General features: G+C 35.9%; 1 protein-coding gene and 2 long non-coding RNA genes across 4 annotated transcripts in view; 2 read left to right on the top strand and 1 right to left on the bottom strand.

Annotated features, from left to right (window-relative positions):
- Positions 1-7,057, top strand: part of rasa1b (RAS p21 protein activator (GTPase activating protein) 1b) — a 47,955-nt gene extending 40,898 nt beyond the window's left edge. The window contains exons 26-27 of one of the 2 annotated variants that reach the window (XR_015501491.1): positions 4,494-5,190; positions 6,022-7,057. Coding sequence is in view for 1 of the 2 variants with exons in the window: in XM_087271281.1 (XP_087127407.1) it covers positions 4,494-4,577 (84 nt within the window). In the remaining variant the exon portion in view is untranslated. Of the gene's footprint in view, positions 1-4,493 lie in introns of both variants that reach the window. The other variant, XM_087271281.1, reaches the window with a different exon arrangement.
- A 1,463-nt stretch (positions 7,058-8,520) lies between these two features.
- Positions 8,521-14,152, bottom strand: LOC137496610 (uncharacterized). Its single transcript, XR_015501675.1, has 4 exons — positions 13,900-14,152; positions 11,830-11,883; positions 9,759-9,858; positions 8,521-9,695 (listed from the first exon to the last, which is right to left on the bottom strand). It is a non-coding gene; the product is annotated as an uncharacterized LOC137496610 (long non-coding RNA).
- Positions 12,278-16,623, top strand: LOC147842207 (uncharacterized). The gene is made up of 3 exons (XR_015501666.1): positions 12,278-12,725; positions 13,954-14,156; positions 14,561-16,623. It is a non-coding gene; the product is annotated as an uncharacterized LOC147842207 (long non-coding RNA).
- The last annotated feature ends 10,681 nt before the right edge of the window (positions 16,624-27,304 follow it).

The following is a 27,304-nucleotide window of genomic DNA, read 5'->3' on the forward strand; positions in this document are numbered from 1 at the left end:
AAAAGTATATAAAAATAAAAAATAAGTAAATAAATAAAAGTATATAAAAATAAAAAATAAGTAAATAAATAAAAGTATATATAAATAAAAAATAAGTAAATAAATAAAAATAAGTATATAAAAATAAAATAATAAATAAAAGTAAGTATATATATATAAAAGAAAACATAAGTGAATAAATAAAAGTATATAAAAATAAAAAAGTAAATAAATAAAAATGTACTAAATGTACTTTCATTGCAGACGATACAACAAACATCATTAACTGTGTTCCTCATGATTTTTTTTGTAAACACCATTCCAATTTTGGTTCTTGCAACACATTTAAAAAAAAGTTGTGACAGTGAAGCATTTACCACTGTGTAATGTTTTACCACTTTTCACAAAACTTAAGAGACGTTTAGGGACTGAAGTGATGAAGTGTTTCAGGTGTCATTTGATCCCGTTCTTCCTGCAAACAAGTCTTAAAGTGGGCAACATCGTCGCATTTTGCCACTGGTCGGGACTGCAGGCAGGCCAGTCAAGTACCTGTAACCTCTTCCTCCGCAGCAGTAAGGTGTGCAGAATGTGGTTTTGCATTGTCTTGTTGAAATATTCATGGGTGCGACGGCCCGCAACCAGTGGCGTAGCGCAGAATGCGGAGACCCCCCTGCTGGGATCACTGACGGGGCCCCCTGATTATGTGGGGGGGTGGGGGAAGACAACTTGGAGAAGCGATCACAAATTGAGGAGCGGGGTGGAGCGACAACGCGGGGAAGCCTTCACAAACTGAGGAGCGATCACAAACCGAAAGCGGCGAGAGCGTCAAAGTAGCAGAAGTCATTCAATTTTAATGAGAACCGGCGGCGAGAAACAGCGCGGCGCGTTGAAATTAAGTCAACTTTATGGTATGAGCTATGACGTGGTTTGGCGGCAAGCAATCAGAATGAACTAGTCCACCGCTTGAGAGGAGTTCAGAGAACACAGACCTGTGAACTTTGGTTCCGACCACAGTTTGATTATTGTGGTTGCCGGATTTTCAAGTATTGAAAATCGCAACGACGCAGGGCCCCCTAATCATGCGGGGCCCCCCCCCACGGGCCTGTCCGCTACGTCACTGCCCGCAACCCACAAGCTCACCACTGCCACTTGCTGTGGCGCCCTGTGAGCTCCGAGCGGTGAGAGTGCTCACTACGGAGTGTAGTATGTCAGACTGTTTCCCGTGCCGCCGTGAGTAATTGTGTAGTGGACCCGGAAGGGGTTCACTAACAGGTGTGGGATGCCCAACACCAACAAAACAAAAAAACAAACAAAAAACAAAGAGTTCTCAAAATAAAAAATGATGGCCTTGTCCCGGAAGTGTAAAAAGATGGTTTATTCATAACATTCAACAGCCCAGCGCAGATAAAAGTACAGTGACCTATTTCCCAAAAAGCTATGTACAAAAAAAAAATAATTACAAAGTAACAACTCAAATAAACAAAACAAAATACAATATATACAACACAAAACAATCTGCAATATATGAGAGAAACTTATCTACGTCACACAGACACTAGATTATAGGAAGGATTGCTTACGTTCTGCCACAACGCACTAGCCAGGTGAACTGACCCCGAGTCTGCCGTCTCCTCTTAAAGGCTAGACTCCGCCCCCTTTTTTGGAGCGTACCAAAAACAGGTGATTTCAGGTAAGTATCTACATAATAACAATACCATAGACTGTAAAATATATGGACGTAGTATCCGTGACGTCACCCATAGGTTTCTAAAGAGCGCAAAAGAAGCCACAAGTAGCTACAGACACCTGCTGGCATTTAGCTTGGAGCCGGTTCACACACTTTACTTTGGGAGAAACGCTTAATACTTTATCACCTGTGACTCGTTTGTGTTCTGACCAATTGTGCTTGGTTGTACACTATATCAATAAAGTGTTTAGTCTTTTAAAAACACTGCTGTAATACATTGAGCCACTAAACATTGTGCTTATGACGTTTTTCAACAGGAGGAAAACGCGAATTACTTCCAAACACTTCAGATATAGTCTGTGTTAGTTACTGTAAGACTATTGATGAAATCCAGCATGACACTGTATGACAACGCTTCAGATGACTGATCTAGAGCCTACAGCTAATCAATCTGACAGATTCTGAAGTGCATTACAGCTCTAAATATAAATATAAACGATAAATGATCTTAAATAAAACAAATACATGTATAGAGATGGTATATAACTTTACTCACATGGGAAACGGAGGCCACGTGAATGGTTTGTGAGCACAATTAATTAATTAATTAATCTATCTAATAATTGTAGGAAACAAGTCCAAAAGGCAGTTGACTGTGTAAAGCCACATAAAAAACACAGAAATACGATAAATATGCCGAGTTCAGTGGATAATCTGCAGGATTCACGGCGGTGACGGCGACCAACGAGACCTAGCTGTCACTCAAGTGGCCACGCCCTTAATTATGCAAACTTAATATAAAGGAAACGGATGAGTTATAAAACATTCACCCCTTCACAGTTGTCATGAAGGGTAATATTAGCTGTATTAAGCAAAATCTTTTTTGTAGCAGGCTGTAAACACCTTTATTTCTGCTGTAAAGTTGGCCATTCTAACAGTGGGCTCAATTGAAATTTGCTCTGTTTTGGAGCCAGGAGCGGCCAGGACTAGCGGAATTTCAGATGAATTGCAGTTTCAGTTACTTCCGTATTGGCTTCCTGAGGGAGAGCGGGATTTTTAAATGTGGCATTCCTAAATATAAAGCACACAGCTACTCATAAGATCCAACATCTATACATGAACAAACAACAATCGGAGGTTTAATGTCATAAATCGCACCTCTACAACGCTGGCTGTGCCCTATTAAAAAAAACAACTGGTACGGTTGGCGCTTCAGTGCTTGGTGCCACCACAGCGGGGCCAGTGACGTCATAAGCCGGCGCCATTCTCTCGCTTGGTTTGGCCGGCACACCACTGAAGACCACCTTTTCCGGACAAATGAGGAAAGGCAAACACAAAGACGCAAAGGCGTCCCTGAAAAAGAAGGCAACATATTGTGCTCCATTAATGCCCTTCAGCATTAATGGTACTTCACAGAAGTGCAAAATACCTTTGCCAAAAGCGCTGACTCAAGCCCAAACCATGACAGACTCTGGCTTTTGGACTTGTTGCTGGTAACAGTCTGGATGATCCTTTTCTTCTTTGGTCCATAGCACACGGCGTCTATTTCCACCCCAAAAACACCTGAGCACAGTACACGTTTCCACTGTGTGATGGTCTATATTAGATGCCTCCGAGCCCAGAGAAGTCGACGGAGCATCTGGACACTGTTAACATAGGGCTTCCTTTTGGCACAGTACAGTTTTCTCTGGGTGTAACTATGTATTGTGCTACATGACAGGTTTGCCGCAGTCGTCCTGAGCTCATGTGCTGATCTGACTTACAGATGATTTCTTGAGGATTCTTTATGCAGCGCCGCATGACGGGTCGGAGATCACAGTTGTTCAGCTTAGGCTTGCGCTCTTCTTCTTTACACGCTGAAATTCCTCCAGATTCCTTGAATCTTTTAATGAAGGTGAAAAATCCAAATTTCTTCCTCTCTTTCTTTGAGGAACATTGTTTTAAACATTGCAATCATTTTCTCTGGTGTTTGTTGACAAACTGGCGATTCCCCTCACCCCAACTTGGCTCCTAAAGGACTAGGCCTTTCTTGGTTGCTGCTTTTGTACCAAATCATAATTACAATCACCTGTTGACATCACATCCTTATTTTACCAGTTTACCAGATCAGTCCTGTTCCTGGAATGTGTTGCAAGTCTGAATGACAGGAGAGGGTGTATATTAACAGATTAAATTAGGTTGACCTGACACAACCTGACATATTTTGTGTTCAGATTTTCTGCAATGAAATACAAGTCAAAGTAAATTTGGAAATCACAACTTTTTTTTTCTTTTACTTGTGTTAACCATACTGTCGCAACTCTATCTGATTTGGGGTGTAATATAAATATTAATTAATAAAAATAAATAAATATTAATAATAATGAACATTTATATTAATATCATATAAATATGTATATAAAATTAATATATGTATTAATATTCAATGCGTAATTATATTAATGTAATATTCATTTTAATATTAATAATAAATACAAGTTTCAAAACGTATAAAATTTACTTGATTTATTAAAAAAAAATGTACTGCGTTTCTAAAACAACTATACCTATAAAACATTTCACTCTTACTACAAACAAGTATAAGAAATATAAACAAGAGCATAGATTATAAGTTGTACTTTCAATTTAAAGTTCACTAAATGTTTGAAAAGTCAATTCTAATAGATGTTTTTGTTGCATTAACACACTTTTGACCAGCAGGTGTCGCCAGTGCATAGCGTTTCAAACGCTTTGACTCATTTCCCAAAGCAGTTGCTTGAGCTGTTTAAAGCGTATTTTCTCTCATCGCTAGTTTTTCCCTCATAATGTGTGATTGTGTTTCTCTCAGCACGTGTTGAAGAAGCTGCTGGCGGTCTCTGAGCTCCTTCAGCAGACTCAGGGTCAGTACAGCGGGAGCAGCGGCGGACGCTAGAATTACTGTACACTGATGACCAATACTGGAGGATCTGAGTTGTCGGATTCATTGCTCTCATCTGACTTATTTAATTCACTTGATTCCTTTGATTCATCTCTTTCATCTGATTAATTTGACTCATTTGAGTAATTGGATTCATCTGACTCACTTGATTCATCTGATTAGTTGGATTCATCTGACTCATTTGATAAATTGAATTCATCAAATTTATTTGATTAATCTGAAATCTCTCATCTACTGTACCTTAAAAAAATGTTGAGGTAAAAAAAGTCACAATCACCTTTATCTTTCCATTAGAGGAAACAAATATCCATAACTGGAGTTTTGCATCAAACACTGACACAGTTTCCTCTAAAATCAAACACATTTTCTGAATCCTCTGACTGCTGTGATGCTCAATAAGAAAAATTTCAACTTACAGAAAACATGCATGAACAGACCATGAAGTAATTTAAATTGAAGTCATTTAATTCACTTGATTCATCTGATTTATTGCATTTATCTCGTTCATCTGATTCATTGGAATAATTGGATTCAATAAATTCACTTGATTCATCTGATTGATTGGATTAATCTTTTTCATCTGATTCACCTGACTAATCAGATTCATGTGATTAATTGGATTTATCTCAGTTATTTGATTAATTGGATTTAGCGGCTTCATTTGATTCATTGATTAATCTTTTTCATCTGACTAATCAGATTCATGTGATTCATTTGATTCACCTGGTTAATTGGATTCACCCGATTCATCTGATTAATCTCTTTTATCAGACTCATTTGATAAATTAAATTCATCATTTATTTGGTTCAAACATTTCAACGTACAGAAAACATGCTTGAAAAGACCAAATAATTTCCTCAGAATGAGGTTAAAGTCACAATCACCATTATTTTTTCACCAGAGGAAACAAATATCCATAACTAGAGTTTTGCATCCTGCAGTATTAAACACGAACACAGTTTTCTCTAAAATCAAACACATCCTCTGACTGCTGTGATGCTCAAAAAGAAACATTTCAACTTACCGAAAACATGCTTGAACAGACCAAATCATTTCATTGACTTGATTCATCTCGTTCATCAGATTCATCTGATTAATTGAATTCAACGGATTCACTTGATTCATCAGATTAATTGAATTCACCTGATTCATCTGACTAATTAGATTCATGTGATTCGTTTGATTCATCTGGGTAATTGGATTCCCCTGATTCATTTGATTCATCTGATTAATTTGATTCATTTAATTCACTTTATTCATTTGATTCACCTGATTCATCTGATTAATCTGATTCATTTGCCTACTTAGATTCATCCGATTTACTTGATTCACCTGGTTAATTGGATTCACCTGATTCATTTGATAAATTAAATTAATTTATTTGATTCATCTGATTCAAGCATTTCAACGTATAGAAAACATGCTTAAAAAGACCAGTTGATTTCTTTGATTTGATTCACCTGATTCATCTCGTTAATCTGAATAATTGGATTCAGCAGATTCACTGGATTCACCTGATTCATCTCTTTTTATCTGACTAATCGGATTCATGCAATCCATTTGATTCACCTGGTTAATTGGATTAATCTCGTTCATCTGATTCATTGGATTCACCTGATTCATCTGATTAATCTCTGTTAACTGACTTATTTGATAAATCGAATTTATCAGATTTATTTGATTCATCTGATACAAACATTTCAACATACAGAAACAAGCTTGAAAAGATCAAATCATTTCTTTGATTTGGTTCACCTGATTCATTGGACTCATCTCGTTCATCTGATTCATTTGATTAATCGGATTCATCTTATTCATGTGATTCATCTGGGTAATGGATTCATCTGATTCATTTGACTTATTCGATTATTCAGATTCATCTGATTCACTTGATTCATCTTTCATCTGACTCATTTGATACATTGAATTCATCGGATTTATTTGATTCATCTGATTCATTTGAAATCGCTCGTCTACAGTAGTTTGAAAAAGAATAATCAGAATGAGGTTAAAGTCACAATCACCTTATTTTTCCACCAGAGGAAGCAAATATCCATAACTAGAGTTTTGCATCCTGCAGTATCAACACTAACAAGTTAATACACATTTCAACGTACAGAAAACATGCTTGAACAGACCAAATATGCTTTATAAACTCATATATTTCTGGTGTTTGTTTTTTTTAGATGTCGTGTTTGAGGAGAAAACAAGCTTTAAATCTGATTTGATATATATTATCTGTCTGATAGAGGAACTACAGGTGCAGAAGAAGCGCTTTTGTATTAAAACTGTTATGTTGGAATGGCAGAACTGAGAATAATGCAATATTTTCTGACATGATTCCCTGACAATATGCATAAAGATGTGGATGAGATGACACTATCGGGTATGCATGCACATTTAATGCTCGTGTACAAATACAGTGATTACGTTTTCTAATATATATATATGCAAATAAATCAAAGGAATTTTGTTTGTTTGTACGTTTATTCATGTGAATTTCTTAAATATTCTTGATTTACAATCTTGTTCTGTCATTTATTATGTATTTTTAAGATCATAAATATTTGAAGATGACTTTATCAAACATAACATCAGGCCTGCACGATGGTGAAAATAAAACTACATTGCAATATTACATTTTTCTGTTATATATATTGCAATAATGAGTATAATTTTACCAGATGATGTTTACATTTACATCGTCATTTAGCAGACGCTTTTATGCAAAGCGACTTACAAATGAGGACAAGGAAGCAATTTATACAACTATAAGAGCAACAATGAATAAGTGCTGTAGGCAAGTTTCAGGTGTGTAAAGTCTAAGAAGGAAAACATTTGTAATTTCTTTTTTATTTTATTTATTTATTATTTTTTTTTGAGTACAGTTAGTGTGATATCTAGAGAAGCAATTGCAGATTAGGAAGGGAAGTGGAGACTAAATAGTTGAGTTTTTAGTGGTTTCTTGAAGACAGCGAGTGACTCTGCCGTTCTGATGCAGTTAGGGAGTTCATTCCACCAACTGGGCAGATTGAACGCGAGAGTTCGGGAAAGTGATTTCTTCCCTCTTTGGGATGGAACCACGAGGCGACGTTCATTCACAGAACGCAAGTTTCTGGAGGGCACATACATCTGCAGAAGTGAGAGCAGATAAGAAGGGGCACAGCCAGAAATCGCTTTGTAGGCAAACATCAGAGCTTTGAATTTGATGCGAGCAGCAACTGGCAGCCAGTGCAAACGGATGAGCAGCGGAGTGACATGTGCTCTTTTAGTTTCATTAAAGACCACTCGTGCTGCTGCGTTCTGGAGCAGCTGAAGAGGCTTGATAGAGCAGGGGCGCAACTACACATATACTGAAAGGTATGCGGGTTCAAGTTTTGTAACTAAAATAAAATAGTTTTGAACAAAAAAAGTTACCAAAAGGCCTGATGTATCAATATGACACATAATAAATTTATAAAAACATGTATATTGTATAAAATGGATTTTGATAGAAGGATTAAAAACATTTCAGTTCCAAAAAATTTGAATATTCGGACAATTTGTTCATGTGTCAACTTTAACAGGGTTAAGAATCATTATAATCAAGTATATAATATTTATATAGGTACATTTTTAATCCAAATATTTTATCTGAAATATCGGTTTATGTGAAATAGGTCTGTACTTACATAAACATACATTTTGTGTGATCCCTCTTATTTAGGCAAAATAGTTAAATAATTAATAATGAATAATAATAAAGAAAAAAAACAGAATAATCTTATAACTTTTGACCTCAGCTGTACTGTATGTATGATTTGACAGTTTCATTTTGATAAAAATTGTAAAAAAAAAATCTAAAGTTACATTTACATGAACACTTTACACTTGGCTCTGCGACTGCATGTTATTGTGTTGATTTTGAATTAAAATGTGTGTGCCAACGTATGCAACTCATGGTATAATTTTTTATTTATTAAAATACAATATTATACTCATACAAAATGCAAAAAAAAACTTTTTTAACAAAACATATTTATTTATTTATTTATTTATTTTTTAAACTTTTAGTAAGGATAATTTCAAAAATAGATTTGGCACAATGGCGCCCCCCCACGTGTGGCGCCCCTATGCGCCGCATATACTGCATACCCCCTTTTTGCGCCACTGTGATAGAGTTAGCTGGAAGCCCGGCTAGTAGAGAGTTGCAGTAATCCAGTTCGGAGAGAACAAGAGCTTGAACAAGGAGTTGAGCTGCATGTTCAGATAGGAAGGGTCGGATCTTTCTGATGTTATAGAGTGCGAATCTGCACGATCGAGCAGTTCTAGAAATGTGGTCAGAGAAGTTTAGCTGGTCATCAATCGTTACTCCAAGGCTGTTCACCATTTTGGATGCAGTAATGGTTGCCCCATCCATCTGGATTGAAAAGTTATGGTGTAGAGTCGGGTTGACAAAAACTACAAGCATTTCCGTTTTTGCGAGGTTCAGCTGAAGATGATGATCTTTCATCCAGTGTGAAATATCCAACAGGCAGGCTGAGATGCGAGCTGGAACCGAAGTTCTGTTGGCTTTATCGAACATGGACCTTCAGCATGCACTGGGGTGGTTTGCTGCCCAGTGTGACACGGCTGGGATGAGAATCAGCACCTCCAAGTCTGAGGCCATGGTGCTCCACAGGAAAAAGGGTGGTTTGCCATCTCCAGGTAGGAGGAAAGTCCTTACCCCAGGTGTTTAAGTATCTTGGGGTTTTGTTCACGAGTGAGGGAAGGATGGATTGTGAGATTGACAAGTGGATTGGTGCAGCAGTAATGCGGTCAAGGTACCGGTCCGTTGTGGTTTAGAAGGAGCTGACCCGAAAGGCAAAGCTCTTGATTTACCGGTCAATCTGCCTACTCTCACCTATGCTCATGAGCTTTGGGTCATGACCGAAAGGACAAGATCTCTGATACAAGCGGCCGAAAGGAGTTTCCTTCACAGGGTGGCAGGGCGCACTCTTATAGACGGGGTGAGGAGCTCTGACACCCAGGAGGAGTTAGGAGTAGAGCCGCTGCTCCTCCACATCGAGAGAAGTCAGCTGAGGTGGCTCTGGCATCTGTTTCAATTTCCTCTTGGATGCCTACCTAGGGAGCTGTTCCAGGCATGTCTCACCAGGAGGAGGCCTCAGGGAAGCCCCAGGACACACTGGAGGGACTATGTCTCTCGGCTGGCCTGGGAACTCCTCGGGATTCCCCCAGAGGAGCTGGAGGAAGGGTCTGGGGAAAGGGGAAGTCTGGGGTTCTCTTCGAAGACTGCTACCTCCCCAGCCCCGGAAAAGCAGACAAAAATGAATGAATGAATTTTAGCAGATGAAATACAGTAAATGGCTCAATATGGTAAGAATTCATCATTTTAGATTGACTTTGTAGGGAAGAGCATCTGCATAAAATACACTAAACCAATCACGAGCGTTGATAAATGCAGCACAGCGGAGATACAAACTAAATAAACAGAATTTATGAATTTCTGGAGGTCGAGCAATATACAGTGCAAAATGTATAATCAAATGTAAGATGACCCAGTAGTCTTCATCGTATTATACATAAATACAAGTACAGTTTATTAAAAATACAAAACATTATAATTCGGTGTGCCTGAATCAGGGATAACTGGTTTTAAGGTATACCACGATTTGGAAATATCGAGGTTTTAAAAACCCTATTTATAAGGTTTTTTTTTTATGTGTTCTTTTTTTTTTTTTGTAAATACATTTGTTTTATTGAAAATAATGAAGAAAGCAGAGGCCAATTATTTATTTAAAGTATTTAGCCTGACATGTTTACTGCTCCAAAATATTTCCTGAAATACAATAAATTGTGTTCAATAGGGGAGAAAAGCTTTTGTTTTTTTACCCGGACATTTAAAATATATATATAGATATATATTAAACCAGTAATCACAATACATAGAAACTGTGAAATTTTTATCCAAAGTTATCACAACATCAGAAACTTATACTGGCCCAGGCCTAGCCTGGGTCCTCCACATTGCAGATCCTGGAATGTGACTTTTGTGGATGCGCACATTGCAATATCAATGCTGAAACAATATATTGGTCCTAAATTGGATGGATGGATTGATGGATGGATGGATGGATGGATGGATGGATTGATGGATGGATAGATAGACAGACAGACAGACAGACTGAAAAAAAATGACTCCTTGAATTTACTACATTTTTTAAAGTTGTGGTTGTAAACAATTTATTTGGGGTGAAATTAAACAATCGTATTTACAATCATAGTTAAACATTACAACATTTAATTTTTTTTGTTTGAATTCAACAAATAAATTGTTTCAACAATTTGGCAGACATTATTTTATTCAATGTACATAGATCGACATACACTAAAAAAATTATGTCTGCAAAACTGCTGCAAACAAATTATTTGTGTTGAATTTAAACAAACAAATTAAATTTAATAAAATTCTACTTAATTTGTTTGTTTGAATTCAGCCCAAATAAATTGTTTACAGCCACTTAATGTAAAAAAATGTAGTAAATCCAAGGAATAATTTCTGAATATTTTATTCAGTGTATGAAAGGATTTTTGAAACATGAATTCCTGAACTAGATCAACTAAAAACGTGTCCAAATAATGTTTTATTTTTTAATTTATTTTTAATTAAATACCAGGTTTACTAAATTTGCACAAACTAAAACATTAAATTGATTAAAATATTCAATCTGTAATGAAAATATTTATTTGATACTTTTTTAAATTCAACTTTATAAATCAAAAGCTGTTTTATGACTTAAATAAAAGCAAACAAACTATAGATATATTTAATAATAAAACAAAACCTTAGACAAACAACACAAAACTACTACAACTTTAGCTAAATAATATTAATAATAAATGAAAAATAAAACAAAAACTACTGTCATGACAATTTATTCCCTGCGTTGGAAAGTCTGTATAATTTATATTATTTTTAAAATAAAATCTTTCTTTTCGGCTTGGTCTCTTTATTATTTAGGTGTTGCCACAGCAGAACGAACCGCCAACTTATCCAGTTTTACGCAGTGGATTCCCCACCAGCTGCTAACACATAACTGGGAAACACCCATACACTCTCATTCACACACATACACTACGGACAATTTAGCTTACCCAATTCCCCTATAGCGCATGTGTTTGGACTGTGGGGGAAAACCGGAGCACCCTGAGGACACCGACGTTAATATGGGGAGAACATGCAAACACACAGAAACACCAACTGACCCAGCTGAGACTCGAACCAGCGACCTTCTTGCTGTGAGGTGACAGCGCTACCCACTGCACCACCATGCTGCAATTAAATAAAATAAAAAAACCATTGTAAATACATAACGTAATATACATTTATCTTTGTGGTGTGCTCATATTAATTTAGGTCTTCAAAAGCCTCCTAAGCAAGAAAATAATCACGAATGTTCATAGTTTTGCCTCTAGATGGCGTCATTGTATTTTATTTACAAATGCATGATCTGTTGAGTCCTCAGCACAGTGAACTCAAAGCTGGGTTATGTTTTAGATTGTATTTGTATATGATGTTTATTATATATAGCACAAAACAAGCATATGCATGATAAAATGTTAGCACAAATTATAAAAGTGCAGTCCTTCCGCTTGAAGAAATAGTCCTGGCCATTAAGGTTAATTATAAGCATGGATGAGCGCAGTGATACACGGTTTCAGTCATTTTACGCGTTTTAGCTTGAATTAACAAGCTAAATTTATTTTTATTTAAACATATTGTTAGGCGTAGATGTTCTGGTATGAGTTTATTTTTCATTCGCAATCTCTCCACAGGCCTGCCGGACTCTGGTGGAGTGATTTAATTGTCCTGTGACGAAGCACAATGGAGATTACAGGCGCACAGAAGGACTCTTAATATGCCGCACTTTTCGCTTTATTTTCCTCTTTCAAAAGACCCGAATGGAGCCCAGCGGGTTTGAGTAAAGAGAGCTGAAAGAACCAACTTTTCAGGAGGGGAACAAAAGATTAGCGTTTATCTTTTACCAGCAATGATTAAATCAATGTCAGCGCTGCTAAAATCAAGATGACAAAGAGCGCGACGACGATGGAAATTTAACGATGGCGGGAAAAAAAAATCGTCAAGACAAACGTCAGCAAAGGTTAAACGTTTTAAATTGTTTAGTTTTTGTTTTAAATCTTTTATTTTGAAGGTTTTAAGGACAGTTTTATTAAATGTTTATATATATATATATATATATCCTATTAACATCCAAAGGAAATCTTAATAACGTCTTTCGTAGGTTGTATGTATGATATAAATATAATATACAGTCTAGTAGTTTAAAGACTTAAATGTTAAATAGCCAAAGAACTTAAGCATGATCGCTAGCATTATTTACCACTTAAACACATGCTATCAAAGTAAGTATCAAAGTTGTTAGCACTAAGCATTTTTATCTACTTTCAGTTGAAACCAATTTAGAGGAGCATATTTGAGTTGTGTAAGGTCACAATCAATAACGTCTGTCGGTTGTATGTATATGAATGAAATATAGTTTTGAGTTTGAAGACTTTAAAATGTTTTATAGCCGGACAGAATTTTAGCATGATTGCTATACTAGCATTTTTTACCAATAAGACTCATGCTTTCAAAAGTACATTGACAAGTTTTAGCACATTGCTTGCATGTTTAATTACATTCAAATAAAACAAATAGAATGCCAGCAGATTTGAATATATATATATATATATATATATATATATATATATATATATATATATATATATATATATATATTAATAACATCTTTAGGTTTTATGTAGGAATGAAATTAGTTGGAGGACTTTTAAATGTTTTATAGGCAAATAGAATCATAGCATGTCGCTATACCAGCATTGTTTACCATTTAGACACATGCTTTCAAAAGTACATCATGTTTTAGCACAGTTAGCATGTTTAAGAGAAGAGAAGCAGATTTGAGCTGTGTAAGAAGGTCAAAAATATATATTCATGACGTCTTTAGATTTTATGAAATAAATGAAGTAGAGTTTTAAGTTTAAAGACTTGTAATTGTTTTATGGTCAGACAGATTTTAAGCATGCCACTTTGCTCGCATTGTTTGCCGTTTAGACACATTCTTTCAAAAGTACATGGACACATTTAAGCACATTGTTAGCATGTTTAACTGCATTCACATGAAATCAATTGAGAGAAGCATATTTGAGTTGTGTAAGAACGTCAAAAATATATATTTATTAATAACGTATTTAGTTGTATGCATGTTATGAATGAAATATAGTTTCAAGTTTAAAGACATGCTCAATAGTGTTCACCTCTGGTGACTGGGCTGGCCAATCCTGGAACACCTTGACTTTCTTTGCTTTCAGGAGCTTTGATGTGGAGGCTGAAGTATGAGGAGCGCTATCCTGCTGGAGAATTGTCCCTCTCCTGTGGTTTGTAATGTAATGAGCAGCACAAATGTCTTGATACCTCAGGCTGTTGCAGATCTCTCGCACGCCCCCATACTGAATATAACCCCAAACCATGATTTCTCCTTCACCAAACTTGACTGATTTCTGTGTGAATCTTGGTCCATGCTGGTTCCAGTAGGTCTTCTGCAGTATTGGTGATGATAGGGATGCAGCTCAACAGATGATTCAGCAGAGAAATCCACCTTGTGACACTTTCCCAAATGATCAACTAAGTCAAGATCTTATGTGTTGCTCTTACAACAGGGATCCACCACAAGACCTTTGTCAGGTAGTGAATAAGAACAGCATGAACATATATTTACATGGATCCTGCAAAGGATGTTTTAAATGTTAAAAATGTTGAGTTGTTGTTGGGTTTAACGGTGGGTCAAAATGGATAAACCCAACTGTTCGGTTAAAAAGTGTCATTTAAATTTAATCTAAAAAAATAACTCAACGGTTGGGTTTGTCAATATTTGATTTGATTAATACAACTCAACATTTTTAAGAGTATATACCCTAGATCAGGGGCTCTCAAAGTGGGGGTCGGGACCCCTCGAGGGGTCGCGGGACAATGAAGGAGGGTCGCCTGGTGATTTAAAAAAATCTATTTATTATTATTAAATCATATAAGAATGACCATATTTTATCCATAACCTACAGAAGAGAAAAAATATAGTCGTTTATAATTACTATATAGTTACTATAGTAGTTTATAGTTACTAGTTCTATTGGATTGCGACCCCAGTGGTAATTACATTATATTAAAGACACAGCAATAGCGTCACATGCAGCAGATTGATTTTATAACACCAGGTTAAAGTTTCTGGCCCATTTACAGCACTGACATTAAACAAATAATATACCTGGGTGTATTGGTGTGTGTGTGACATTGCATGCAAGGTTTCTGTATTCATAACCAGGATATTGGGGGTCGCGAGTCACTGGCATCGTCATATTGGGGGTCACAGGCTGAAAAGTTTGGGAAGCCCTGCCCTAGATAAGGGGTGGCCAACCCTGTTCCTGGAGAGCCACCTGCTGCAGATTTCAGTTGCAACCCATATCAAACACACCTGCCTGTAATTATCACGTGGTGTTCAGGTCCTAATTAATTGCTTAAGGTGTGTTTGATATGGGTTGCAACTGAAATCTGCAGGAAGGTGGCTCTCCAGGAACAGGGTTGGCCACCCCTGCCCTAAATCATCTTAAACGAAAAACATACATTTCAATAAGATGCTCATGTAGTAGATGCATGTCCAGAAAAATAAAAAGACAATGATATCTTCCCCCAAAATGACAGCGTCTTCATCAATAACTGATGATTGATGGAATGTGGAAGCGCAACATGTCTATAAATGTCTTGATCCTCTGACCTTGTGCCCGGTGGACTTCATCCGAGAGCAAGACCCCGTGCCCTTAACCACTCCACTGCTTTAGTGCACTAAAAGAGGACAAGCTCTATATTCAATTATGGGTTTCGGGCCCTCTGACACACACCATTTAACCCCTGACCTCCCTGAGGGCCGCCGGACTGCCTACCGCTGGGCCGAGCACCGCTGCCAGCTTGTAATCCATAATCAGTGAATGACCACAGCAGCTGCCCTCGCTCCGCTCGCACTAACAACCTGTAGCTCCATTGAAGACTAAGCCAACAGACCTGCCCTCCACTTCAGGGGACGCGTTATTGAGCCCTTTCTGAGTTCACAACGTCCTGCTGTCTGTGCCTGCACGGCCCACAATGGAGGACACAACTGACTTAATTAGCACATTTTTCTTCTACACTCACTCTAAAAAGCGCTGGAATCACAGAGCCCAATCTTCTTTGGATTTGTCCATATTTGACCCAACACTGGGTTATTTTTCTGTCTTTAGGAGACCCATTGGACATCTTGATGTCAAAACCACATCGAAAACCACGTCAAAGATGTAAATCAATTTAATGTCAAAATCTTGACGTCTCTTTGACGTCCACACATTGATAACATTTTGACCACCAACACAAAGACGTAAAAAGTAAGAAATGTTTTATTAAATCTACACTGAATTTTGTATCCCTACCATGCATGTAAACTATCTTGATGTCAAAAAGACATCTAATATTGACATGTAACACTGACGTCAAAAAACATGTCAATAATCGATTATATGACTGACTTTCCGGTGATCGATTTTTGATGCCAATGTTAGATGTTAAATTGATATTGATTTGACATCAAGTTAGTTAATTGACATTAAATGCATTTTTCGACATGTTTTTAAGGTGCCCGCTGGGTATCAGGGCTTAAGTAAAAGAAAAGATGGAAGAGAATGTTTATTGTCATTTCATTAAAGTTCATATCTGTCATAGAAATCTACTATATTTGCATAAACAACCTGTAGATCCATTGAAGACTAAGCCAACAGACCTGCCCTCCACTTCAGGGGACGCGTTATTGAGCCCTTTCTGAGTTCACAACGTCCTGCTGTCTGTGCCTGCATGCACGGCTCACAATGGAGGACACAACTGACTTAATTAGCACATTTTTCTTCTACATACATTCTCAAAAAAATGCTGGGTTCATGGAACCCAATTTTTGGACAAATATGAACAACAAAATAATTTAAAAAATAAGTAAAAAAAATATATATATATATATTTGTATTAGGAACTACTTTCTTCTGCCATTCATTCACATCTGCAGCTGACGTCAGAACAGCAGAAACCGTCACTAATTCACCAACGTCACTTTAGAGCTAGTGTTTGAATGATTCTCTATAGCGTAATGTGAAGCGGCGCTTCTGGTGTGTGACCCCCTTAAGGTGATGACAAAACAGCAAATTTTGCTCACATTTTAAGATCATAAGGCTGAACGTGACATGAAATGCCATCCATCTACAGAGATTTCACACCAGACGGCTGTTGTGTTTGCAATAAGGAGGGACGAGGCTGAATTTAGCTTCTTATTCACAGCTTCTTATTGACTCTATCCGGTCCACCTTAAAAACCACGATGCTTCCGTTTTTCAGCTTTTTATTCGCGCTTAAGAGAACTCTCTGAGCAAGGGCTTATTATGCGAGTCTGGCGCCATCTTGTGGATAGACAACATTAACCAACTTTGGCCGCCGACGAGCTGTCAGAAATTGTAAATATTTTAAAATAGGCACTATTCTTACAAAAAATTGCATAGTTGCAATCTAAACAACTACATTATCGACTGAAAAAGCCTCAAAAGTACATTTTGTTGTCTAACAACAGTAATATTTGTCAAACTGTAGCCTACTTGTTACTGGCTGTATGTGGGCGGAGTAATACACAGAGGTGAAGGGTGAAGAGGCCTTTGTGTGATGTTACTGGCAGAATATCGCATGGCTATCAGCCAATCAGATTCAAGAACCAGACAGAACTGTTGTATATATATATATATATATATATATATATATATATATATATATATATATATATATATATATATAAACAAACCCAACTAAAATATGAACAAAATCAACAAAAATAAAGATCACTAAAATGTAAATGTAAAAATTGCCCCAACATTGGGTTTGTCCATATTTGACCCAACACTGGGTTAATACAACCCAGCATTTTTGGTGTATGCAAGATTTTTTCTCTTAAGTTAACCCATCGGACACCTTGATTTCAAAACGACATCATAAAATCCAAATCGATTTAATGTCAAAACCTTGACGTCCACACGTTGATGCCCTTTTAACCACCAAACAATGACATAAAGAGTATTGTAATATAACGAACATTTATTCATCTGTAATATTCAATTACAAATTTACACTGGATTTAGTCAAAACGACCTCAAATTGATATCTAACACTGGTGTCAATAATCGATTATAGGACTGTCCTGTAATTGATTTATGACGTGTTATTTTAACACCAGTGTTTAATGTCCGTTTGATGTAATTTTGACATCAAGTTAGTCAATTGACATCAAATAAATTAGCATTTTGTATTGTGTTTTTAGGTACCTGTTGAGTATCAGTGCTTAAGTATAAGAAAATATTGACTAAATGTTCATTGGTACTGCATAAAGTTCATATCTCTCATAGAATTCAACTATATTTGCTTGAACAACCTGTAGCTCCATTGAAGACTAAACCAACATACCTGCCCTTCACTTCAGGGGACGCGTTATTGAGCCCTTTCTGAGTTCACAACGTCCTGCTGTCTGTGGCTGCACGGCCCACAATGGAGGACACAACTGACTTAATTAGCACATTTTTCTTCTACACCCACTCTAAGAAAAATGCTGGGTTGTCGTAACCCAACCTTTGGACAAATATGAACAAACCCAACAGAAATATCGACAAAAATAAAGATCACTAAAATGTAAATGTAAAAATTGCCCTAACTTTGGGTTTGTCCATATTTGACCCAACACTGGGTTAATACAATGCAGCATTTTTTAGTATATGCAAGATTTTTTTCTCTTTAGTAAACCAGTCGGCCACTAAAACCTTACAAAAAATGCAAATCAATTTAATGTCAAAAATGCAACTATTGCCTATAGGACTGTCCTGTAATCAGTTTTGAATTTTAAGCGGTACATTTTTTATACATTCATTCATTCATTAATTTTCTTGTTGGCTTTGTCCCTTTATTAATCCGGGGTCAACACAGCGGAATGAACCACCAACTTATCCAGCAAGTTTTTAAGCAGCGGATGCCCTTCCAGCCGCAACCCATCTCTGGGAAACATCCACACACACACTCACACACTATAGACAATTTAGCCTACCCAATTCACCTGTACCGCATGTGTTTGGACTGTGGGGGAAACCGGAGCACCCGGAGGAAACCCACGCGAAGGCAGGGAGAACATGCAAACTCCACACAGAAACGCCAACTGAGCCGAGGCTCGACCCAGCGACCTTCTTGCTGTGAGGCGACAGCACTACCTACTGCGCCACTGCCTCGCCCCATTTTTATCCATACGCTCTCTAAAAGTTTTGAGTTATCGTAACTCAATCTTGGACCAAATATGTAAAAAAAATCAATACAGACATAAAAATGTGATTAAAAAAATTTAACGTAAAAACTGCCAACATTTGCTTTGTCCATATTTAACCCAACACTGGGTTAGTACAGCCCAACATTTGTAGAATGTATGCAAGATTTTCTTTTACTTAAGCAGACCCATTGGACAACTTCACGTCAAAACAACATCCAAAAACACATCAAAGATGTAAATCAATTTAATGTCAAAATCTTGACGTCTATTTGACGTCCACACATTGACGCCCTTTTGACCACCAATATAAAAACGTAAAAAGTATAAGAAATGTTTGATTCATCTGTAAGATACTGGATTTTGTAAACTATTGTCTAATTTCAAAACAACATCAAATTGACGTCTAACATTGACGTCAAATAACACGTCAGTATTCGATTATAGGGCTGATCTGTTATTGATTTTTTATGCCAATGTTGGGTCATTTTGAAATAAAATTGATTTGAATTTTTGTTTTTAAATTTCATATCTCTTATAGAAATTCAATTATATCCATTTTTTTAAAATGCTGTGTTGTCATAACCCAACACTTTGTCAAATATAGGTAAATCCAATGTTTGTCTATTTTGTTTTTACTATTTTCATTCATTCATTTTCTTTTCGGCTTAGTCCCCTTACTTATAGCCACAGCGGAATGAACCACCAACTTATCCAGCACGTTTTACACAGCGGATGCCCTTCCAGCCGCAACCTATCTCTGGGAAACATCCACACAGACTCATACACTACGATTACAATTTAGCCTACGCAAATCATCTGTACCGCATGTGTTTGGACTGTTGGGGAAACCGGAGCACCCAGAGGAAACCCACGCGAACGCAGGGAGAACATGCAAACTCCACACAGAAACGCCAACTGACCCAGCTGAGGCTCAAACCAGCGACCTTCTTGCTGTGAGGTGACAGCAGTCCCTACACACTGTATTTTAATTGTCGATATTTGACTCAACATTAGTTAACAACAACATCAACAACCCAGATATCGATTCTTGACTATAAGAAAGCTGAAGTGGAATATGTTTGCATGTGTAAATAAGTGTAACATATTTTCCTTCACCAATTTCATTATTTTAAATGGTGTTCGGAATTCGCATTGTGGGTAAAGCAGTGCATTGTGGGTAAAGCAGTGCATTGTGGTTGATTTTCAGGGCTGGAATTGCCTTAGAACAGGGATTTTAAGGACTGTGGGAATATAATGGTGACACTGACATCGGCTATTCAATTGCTATTCAGTGCATAATTATTGCTCACAGATGGTTTTAACAATATGCTCACATTTGCATTTCAGGGAGACAGCCGTGGGGGACACGGGCCTCAGAGTAACACAGTCAGTGTCTATAATTCTCGCTGACATTTGACACATTGGGTGGCGCGGTGGCTCAGTGGTTAGCACTGTTGCCTCACAGCAAGAAGGTCTGTTTTAAATATTTCCCAAATGACGTTTACCAGAGCAAGGAAATTTTCACAGTATGTCTGATAATATTTTTTCTTCTGGAGAAAGTCTTATTTGTTTTATTTTGGCTAGAATAAAAGCAGTTTTTATTTTTTCAAACACCATTTTGAGCTCAAAATTATTAGACCCTTTTTTTCTGATAGTCTACAGAACAAACCATCACATATATATATATATATATATATATATATATATATATATATATATATATATATATATATATATATATATATATATATATATATATACATATATATATATATACATACATATATATATATATATACATACACATATATACATATATATATTACTTAGCATAAATGTTTACACCCTATTTTGATATTTTATTCATTTCTCAGTAAATATAGGTCATATATTTTGGTGCATATATATTAAATATTTATTAAAATAATATTTAAGTCACTGAGCAGTTTTATAGAAAGATAATACATTTGAAGTCATGCAAAAAAAAATTGCAAACTACAATATTTCAACAAAATTTTATACATTTTTGCTCTTTTATGAACTTTTATTAAATATTTTTCTGGGCTACTAATGTTAGATTTGCTTCATATTTGGCTTCAGCACTGACTGATCTAATCTATATAAACACATATAATTTTGTAATGCATCCTATAGCTAATATTTATTTAAATGACATTTATGCTCAGCACTGTATATTTTTAATTTTTTAATACATTTTTTATATTAATTAATCTAATTTTATTAGTTAATTCAAAATAATAATAATTAATAATTCAAAATAATAATAATTAATAATGAAAGTACTATTAATCTTCCTTTTAAAACACTTTAAATTTTAACAGCTCAATTATTTTTATTCCAGGAATTTATTCATTCATTTTCCTTCGACTTATTACCTTTATTAATCAGGGGTCGCCACAGCGGAATGAACCACCAACATATTCCAGCATATGTTTTACACAGCGGAGGCCCTTCCGACTGCAACCCAACCATGGGAAATACTCATACACACTTATTCACACACACACACACACACACACACACACACACACACACACACACACACACACACACATACACACACACACACACACACACACACACTGTGGCCAATTTAGTTAATCCATTCCCCTATAGCGCATGTGTTTGGACTGTGGGGGAAACCGGAGCACCCGGAGGAAACCCACACTAACACGGAGAGAACATGCAAACTCCACATAGAAATGCCAACTGCCCCAGCCGAGACTCGAACCAGTGACCTTTTTGCTGTAAGGAGACAGAGCTAACTACTGAGCCACCGTGCTGCCCACCATTTGGTAAAAACAAAAATGAAAAATTAATGCAAATAAATGTGCACAAATCGATAAAGTATAATAAAAATGATAAATTATTATAAAAATGCTGCCAGATTTTAAACTATTTTTGAACTAAAATAATCTTAGAGTTGCTTGAAATAAAAAAGAGCTATTATATCCTTATCTTTTATTTTCCGTAACTGCATTAATGCACCAGTGTGTGGTTAAGCGGCGTGTGTGCTGTGGTCATGAACTGGGTCATCAGGTCAAACCAATCATTGACCAAGTGGTTTTAAATGACTCTCAGTGAGCCGAACTCTTCACTTCTGCTGTCCACCATAACCTTCGTCAAACCCTCACTTGACCTGTTCATTGTCCATCACATACAAACACGCCAAAAACCTGTTTTCCAGCAGATCTGGGGTCAGAGGGGAAGTGGACAACACATTTATACACCGAGAGCACATTAAATGTACACAGGCTCCACCAAGCTTACTATAGTTTTTCATTTTTAAATTGGTTTGTTATTTCGATACTATTTTTTCAAATTAGCTGAAATTAAACAAATTCAGACAACCATCTTCATATCAAACATTACATATTTTATATCTTTATATCTTGTTAAAATAAACGTTTTTTTTTTTTGTCAATGAATTTTATAGAAAAGATGTTTATATAAATGCCTATTAATTATGTACGCTTATTATTATTAAAACTATACGCTTATTATTATTCTGAAAGTGAAAATTTATTTATTCTAATTAATCATTTTACTTCAGTTAGCTTTTCAGTGATTGTTATTATTAGCTTTGTTTAGTTTTTTATTTATTGCGAATTTTTACATTTTATTTCAGTTAATGAAATTTGACCATTATTAGTTCATTTTAGTTTTTCATTTATTGTGAATTTTTGTATTTTAGTTCAGTTAACGGAATGTTTTTTTTTTTACTATTATTAGTTTTGCTTAGTTTTTAATTTTTTGTGATTTTTGTATTTTATTTCAGTTAACGAAACGTATTTGACCATTATTAGCTTCGTTTAGTTTTTTATTTATTGCGAATTTTTAAATATTATTTCAGTTAATGAAATGTATTTGACCATTATTAGTTTTGTTTAGTTTTTCATTTATTGTGAATTTTTGTATTTTAGTTCAGTTAACGGAATGTTTTTTTTTTTTACCGTTATTAGTTTTGTTTAGTTTTTCATTTATTGTGGATTTTTGTATTTTATTTCAGTTAACGAAACGTTTTTTAAACATTATTAGTTTTGTTGATATTTACATTTATTGTGAAATTTTGCATTTTATTTTAGTTAATGAAACGTATTTGACCATTATTAGTTCATTTTAGTTTTTCATTTATTGTGAATTTTTGTATTTTATTTCAGTTAACGAAATGTATTTGACCATTATTAGTTTTCTTTAGTTTTTTATTTATTGTGAATTTTTATATTTTATTTCAGTTAACGAAACGTATTTGTTCATTATTAGTTTCGTTTAGTTTTTCATTTATTGTGAATATTTGTATTTTATTTCAGTTAACGAAACGTATTTGACAATTATTAGTTTAGTTTAGCTTATCATTTATAGTAATTTTTTTATTTTAATTTAGTTACCAACATTTTTGAACTATTATTGGTTTCATTTAGTTTTTCATTTATTGTGAGCTTTTTAATTTTATTTTAGTTAACAAAGTGTTTTTTGACCATTATTAGTTTAATTTAGTTTTTCGTTTGTGATTTTTTTTATTTCAGTTAACGAAACGTTTTTGACCATTATTACTTTTGTTTAGTTTTTATTTTCCGCTAAAAAATTTTATGAAAAGTTTTAGTTTTTGTTCCCTAAAATAACCTTGCACGTCAGACGTTGATAGTTTGTGTGTAGAAGAAACCGACCTTGACTGATGAATATAGATGTACAAGACAGTCTTTGTCTCGAACCGCCACTATTATCGTAGCATTGTCACAAGATGACCTTTCGGGTCACTGCAAACTCTCCCAGTAGCAGAAAAAGCTGCCGGACTACTTTTTTCCCATGCGCTTGTGAAGCTCTTTGTCTCACTCCGAGAGCGGCCAGTAACGTTTCAACCCTAGGCTTTGGACATCTCCTTGTACGCTGGATACAGACCCTCCCTTGGAAACCTGGATAATAAGGATCAGCTAAGCTAACTGTGGCAGCGCGGGCCAATTTTCCAGCCTGCTGAGTCTGTAAGGCGGTTTTCTAGAACACACGACTGCAACCCAAGAGCTTTCAATGCAGTGTTTGTGTGAGAGAGAACAACACACACTGCTCAGAGCCAGAGATTGTGTTTAAAGTAGTGATGGTGGATAGATAGAACCAAAAATAGAACCATAGGTGCGTAAATAGATCCACAGATATATAAATAGATAGAAGTAGACAGACTGAGCTAAAGATACATAACTACAGCTACAGATAGACAGAGAACTAAAGGTAAAATCATGAGACAGAACTGAAAATAGAACCATACATATATTAATAGATAGAACAACATATAGATGAACAGAACTAATGATAAAACCACAGATAGATGAGAACCATAGATACAAGAGTAGATAGATTCTGCTGCAGTTCAAACTGAGCATCAGAATGGGAAAGAAAGGTGATTGTAGTGACTTTAAACGTGGCATAGTTGTTTGGTGTCAGACGGGCTGATCTGAGTATTTCAGAAACTGCTGATCTACTGGGATTTTCATGCACAACCATCTCTAGGGTTTACAGAGAATGGTCTGATAAAGAGGAAATATCCAGTGAGCGGCAGTTCTGTGAGCGCAAATGCCTTGTTGATGCCAGAAGTGAAGAGAATGGCCAGCCTGGTTCCAGCTGATAGAAAGACAACAGTAACTCAAATAAGCACTTGATACAACCGAGCTCTGCAGAAGAGCATCTCTGAACACACAACACGTCCAACCTTGAGGCGGATGGGCTACAGCAGCAGAAGAGCACACCGGGTGCCGCTCCTGTCAGCTAAGAACAGGAAACTGAGGCTACAATTCACACAGACTCACCAAAACTGACAATAGAAGATTGGAGAAACGTTGCCTGCTCTGATGAGTCTCCATTTCTGCTGACACATTCAGATGCTCGGGTCAGAATTTGGCATAAACAACATGAAAGCACAAGTCTATCCTGCCTTGTATCAGCGGTTCAGGCTGGTGGTGGTGGTGTAATGGTGTGGGGTGGATTTTCTTGGCACACTTTGGGCTCATTAGTACCAATTGAGCATCAACGCCACAGCCTACCTGAGTATTGTTGCTGTGTCTCCACAGTGTCTCCATCTTCTGATGGCTACTTCCAGCAGGATAACGCACCCTGTCATAAAGCTCAATCATCTCAGACTGGTTTCTTGAACATGACACATGACGATGAGTTCACTGTACTCTAATGTCCTCCACAGTCACCAGAGCTCAATCCAATAGAGCAGCTTTGGGATGTGGTGGAACGGGAGATTGGCATCATGGATGTGCAGCCGACAAATCTGCAGCAACTGTGTGATGCTATCATGTCAACATGGAGCAAAATCTCAGAGGAATATTTCCAGTAGCTTGTTGAATCTACGCCACGAAGGATTAAGGCAGATCTGAAGGCAAAAGGGGTCCAACACAGTACTAGTAAGGTGTACCTAATAAAGTGGCCGGCAAGTGTGTGACCATAGATAATAAGATTTTTAGAACCATAGATATCTAGATAGATAGAACCACATATAGACAGAACTAAAGATAAAACCATGGATAGAATGACAGAATAATAAACTGATAGATCCATAGGTATACAAACAGAGCCACCATAGACAAACACATCAAAACATATACTGTATTAGATAAACTGAAAATATTCATATACAACACACACACACACACACACAATTATTTAATATCTACTGTTACCATTACTATTGCAGTTTGTGTGTGTGTGTGCATATAGACTTTAGCCATCACACGTATGTATCAAACAATGTGCCCAATAATATAATCATAGACATTAATTAAGATGCTAAATAAGGCCAGTTTTGATTCCATGTGGCCGGTAAAGTCTTTGATCCTGACGCTTTTCTCTTTCTTTGCCTGCAGTTTCACATTCTCTCCATCAGGACATAATGGCGGAAGTGGATATGCTCTGACAGGAAGCACACTCTCTTTAATCAGCCATACAAACCTCCACAATGCTAATCGCCCTCAGGCTCAGAGTGCTAATGGGGCACTAGCTTGTTAGCCGAGCGCTAATTACAAGTGCGTCGGGTGGGAGTTGTGAATTATGTGTGTGATGTGAATGTGTAATTCGCCAAGCCTTTTTAAAGCCTCTTTACATTGACTGATGCATTAGCATTATGCGTAGCGCTATTAGCGTAGCGCCCATACATTAGCACAGTTTAGCGAAGCGCCAGCTGTATCTGCTTCTTTGTCCTCAGGAAAAAGCACAAAGTAGGCCTACACTTCAGGATTTACTACAGTATTGTTGTGTCTTGCGGTATATTATACCGTTTACTACATCTTACTGCAGTATAGTGTACACTACCTGACAAAAGTCTTGTCTTGATCCCAGTTGTAAGAGAAGCACATAATAACTCTACTTCTAGTTGGTCATTTGGAAGAGTCAGAAGGTAGATTTTAAGATGGATCATCTGTTGAACTGCATCTCAATCATCAACAATACTGCAGATGACCTACTGGAACCCACATGGAGCCAAGATTCATAAAAATCAGTCAATTTTGGTGAAGAAAAGATCATGGTTCGGGGTTCCATTCAGTATACTGCGTCCCCCACCTAACTGTATTAGTTTAGTATTAATGGTATTCCTTTTGTTACCATCTAAAAGTAAAGTATAACCAGATATTTTCTCATTTGTAGTGTTTATGTAGTTACAGCACTTTGCCTTTTTTGGACTACATTGCAAATATGTAAGTTTAGTAAAATTACCACATCATTGCTACTTAGTATGGTATATTAGCAAAGGTGAGGTTCAAACACAGTACAGTATTAGAAAAATCAACTGTTATAAAAAAAAAAGTTGTCAAATTTGAATAACATTTTTTTTTGCAATACATTTTCTTTCAATCTCTGTACCGTTAATTTAAAGAAATATTTATAAAATATTTTAATTAATATTTTAATAATTTATTATCGTATTACAAAAATTTGTATTATAATTACAGTTATTTTTTATATTAATTACTTTATATTTTATTCAATATTATTATATTTTTATTACAATTAATTTATAAAATAAACTTTTTTTAACTGATTAATATTTTAAATAATATTAATGTTTTTTATTAAAACACAGTAAAATGTATTTTCTTTTAATAGAGTAAATTAAAATTATTGTTAATACAATGAATACATAACTAATAATTTATGAAACATTTAAATGTCAATTTATATAATCATTAATTATTGTATTACACTAATTTGTAGTGCATTTTTTTAAATACAGTTAATTTTAATAATTATTAATTTATATTTGATTAAATATTTTATTTAATATTATATTTTTTA

Source organism: Danio rerio, chromosome 10 (genome assembly GCF_052040795.2).
Source record: "Danio rerio strain M-AB ecotype USA chromosome 10, GRCz13ab, whole genome shotgun sequence".
NCBI classification, from domain to species: Eukaryota; Metazoa; Chordata; class Actinopteri; order Cypriniformes; family Danionidae; genus Danio; species Danio rerio.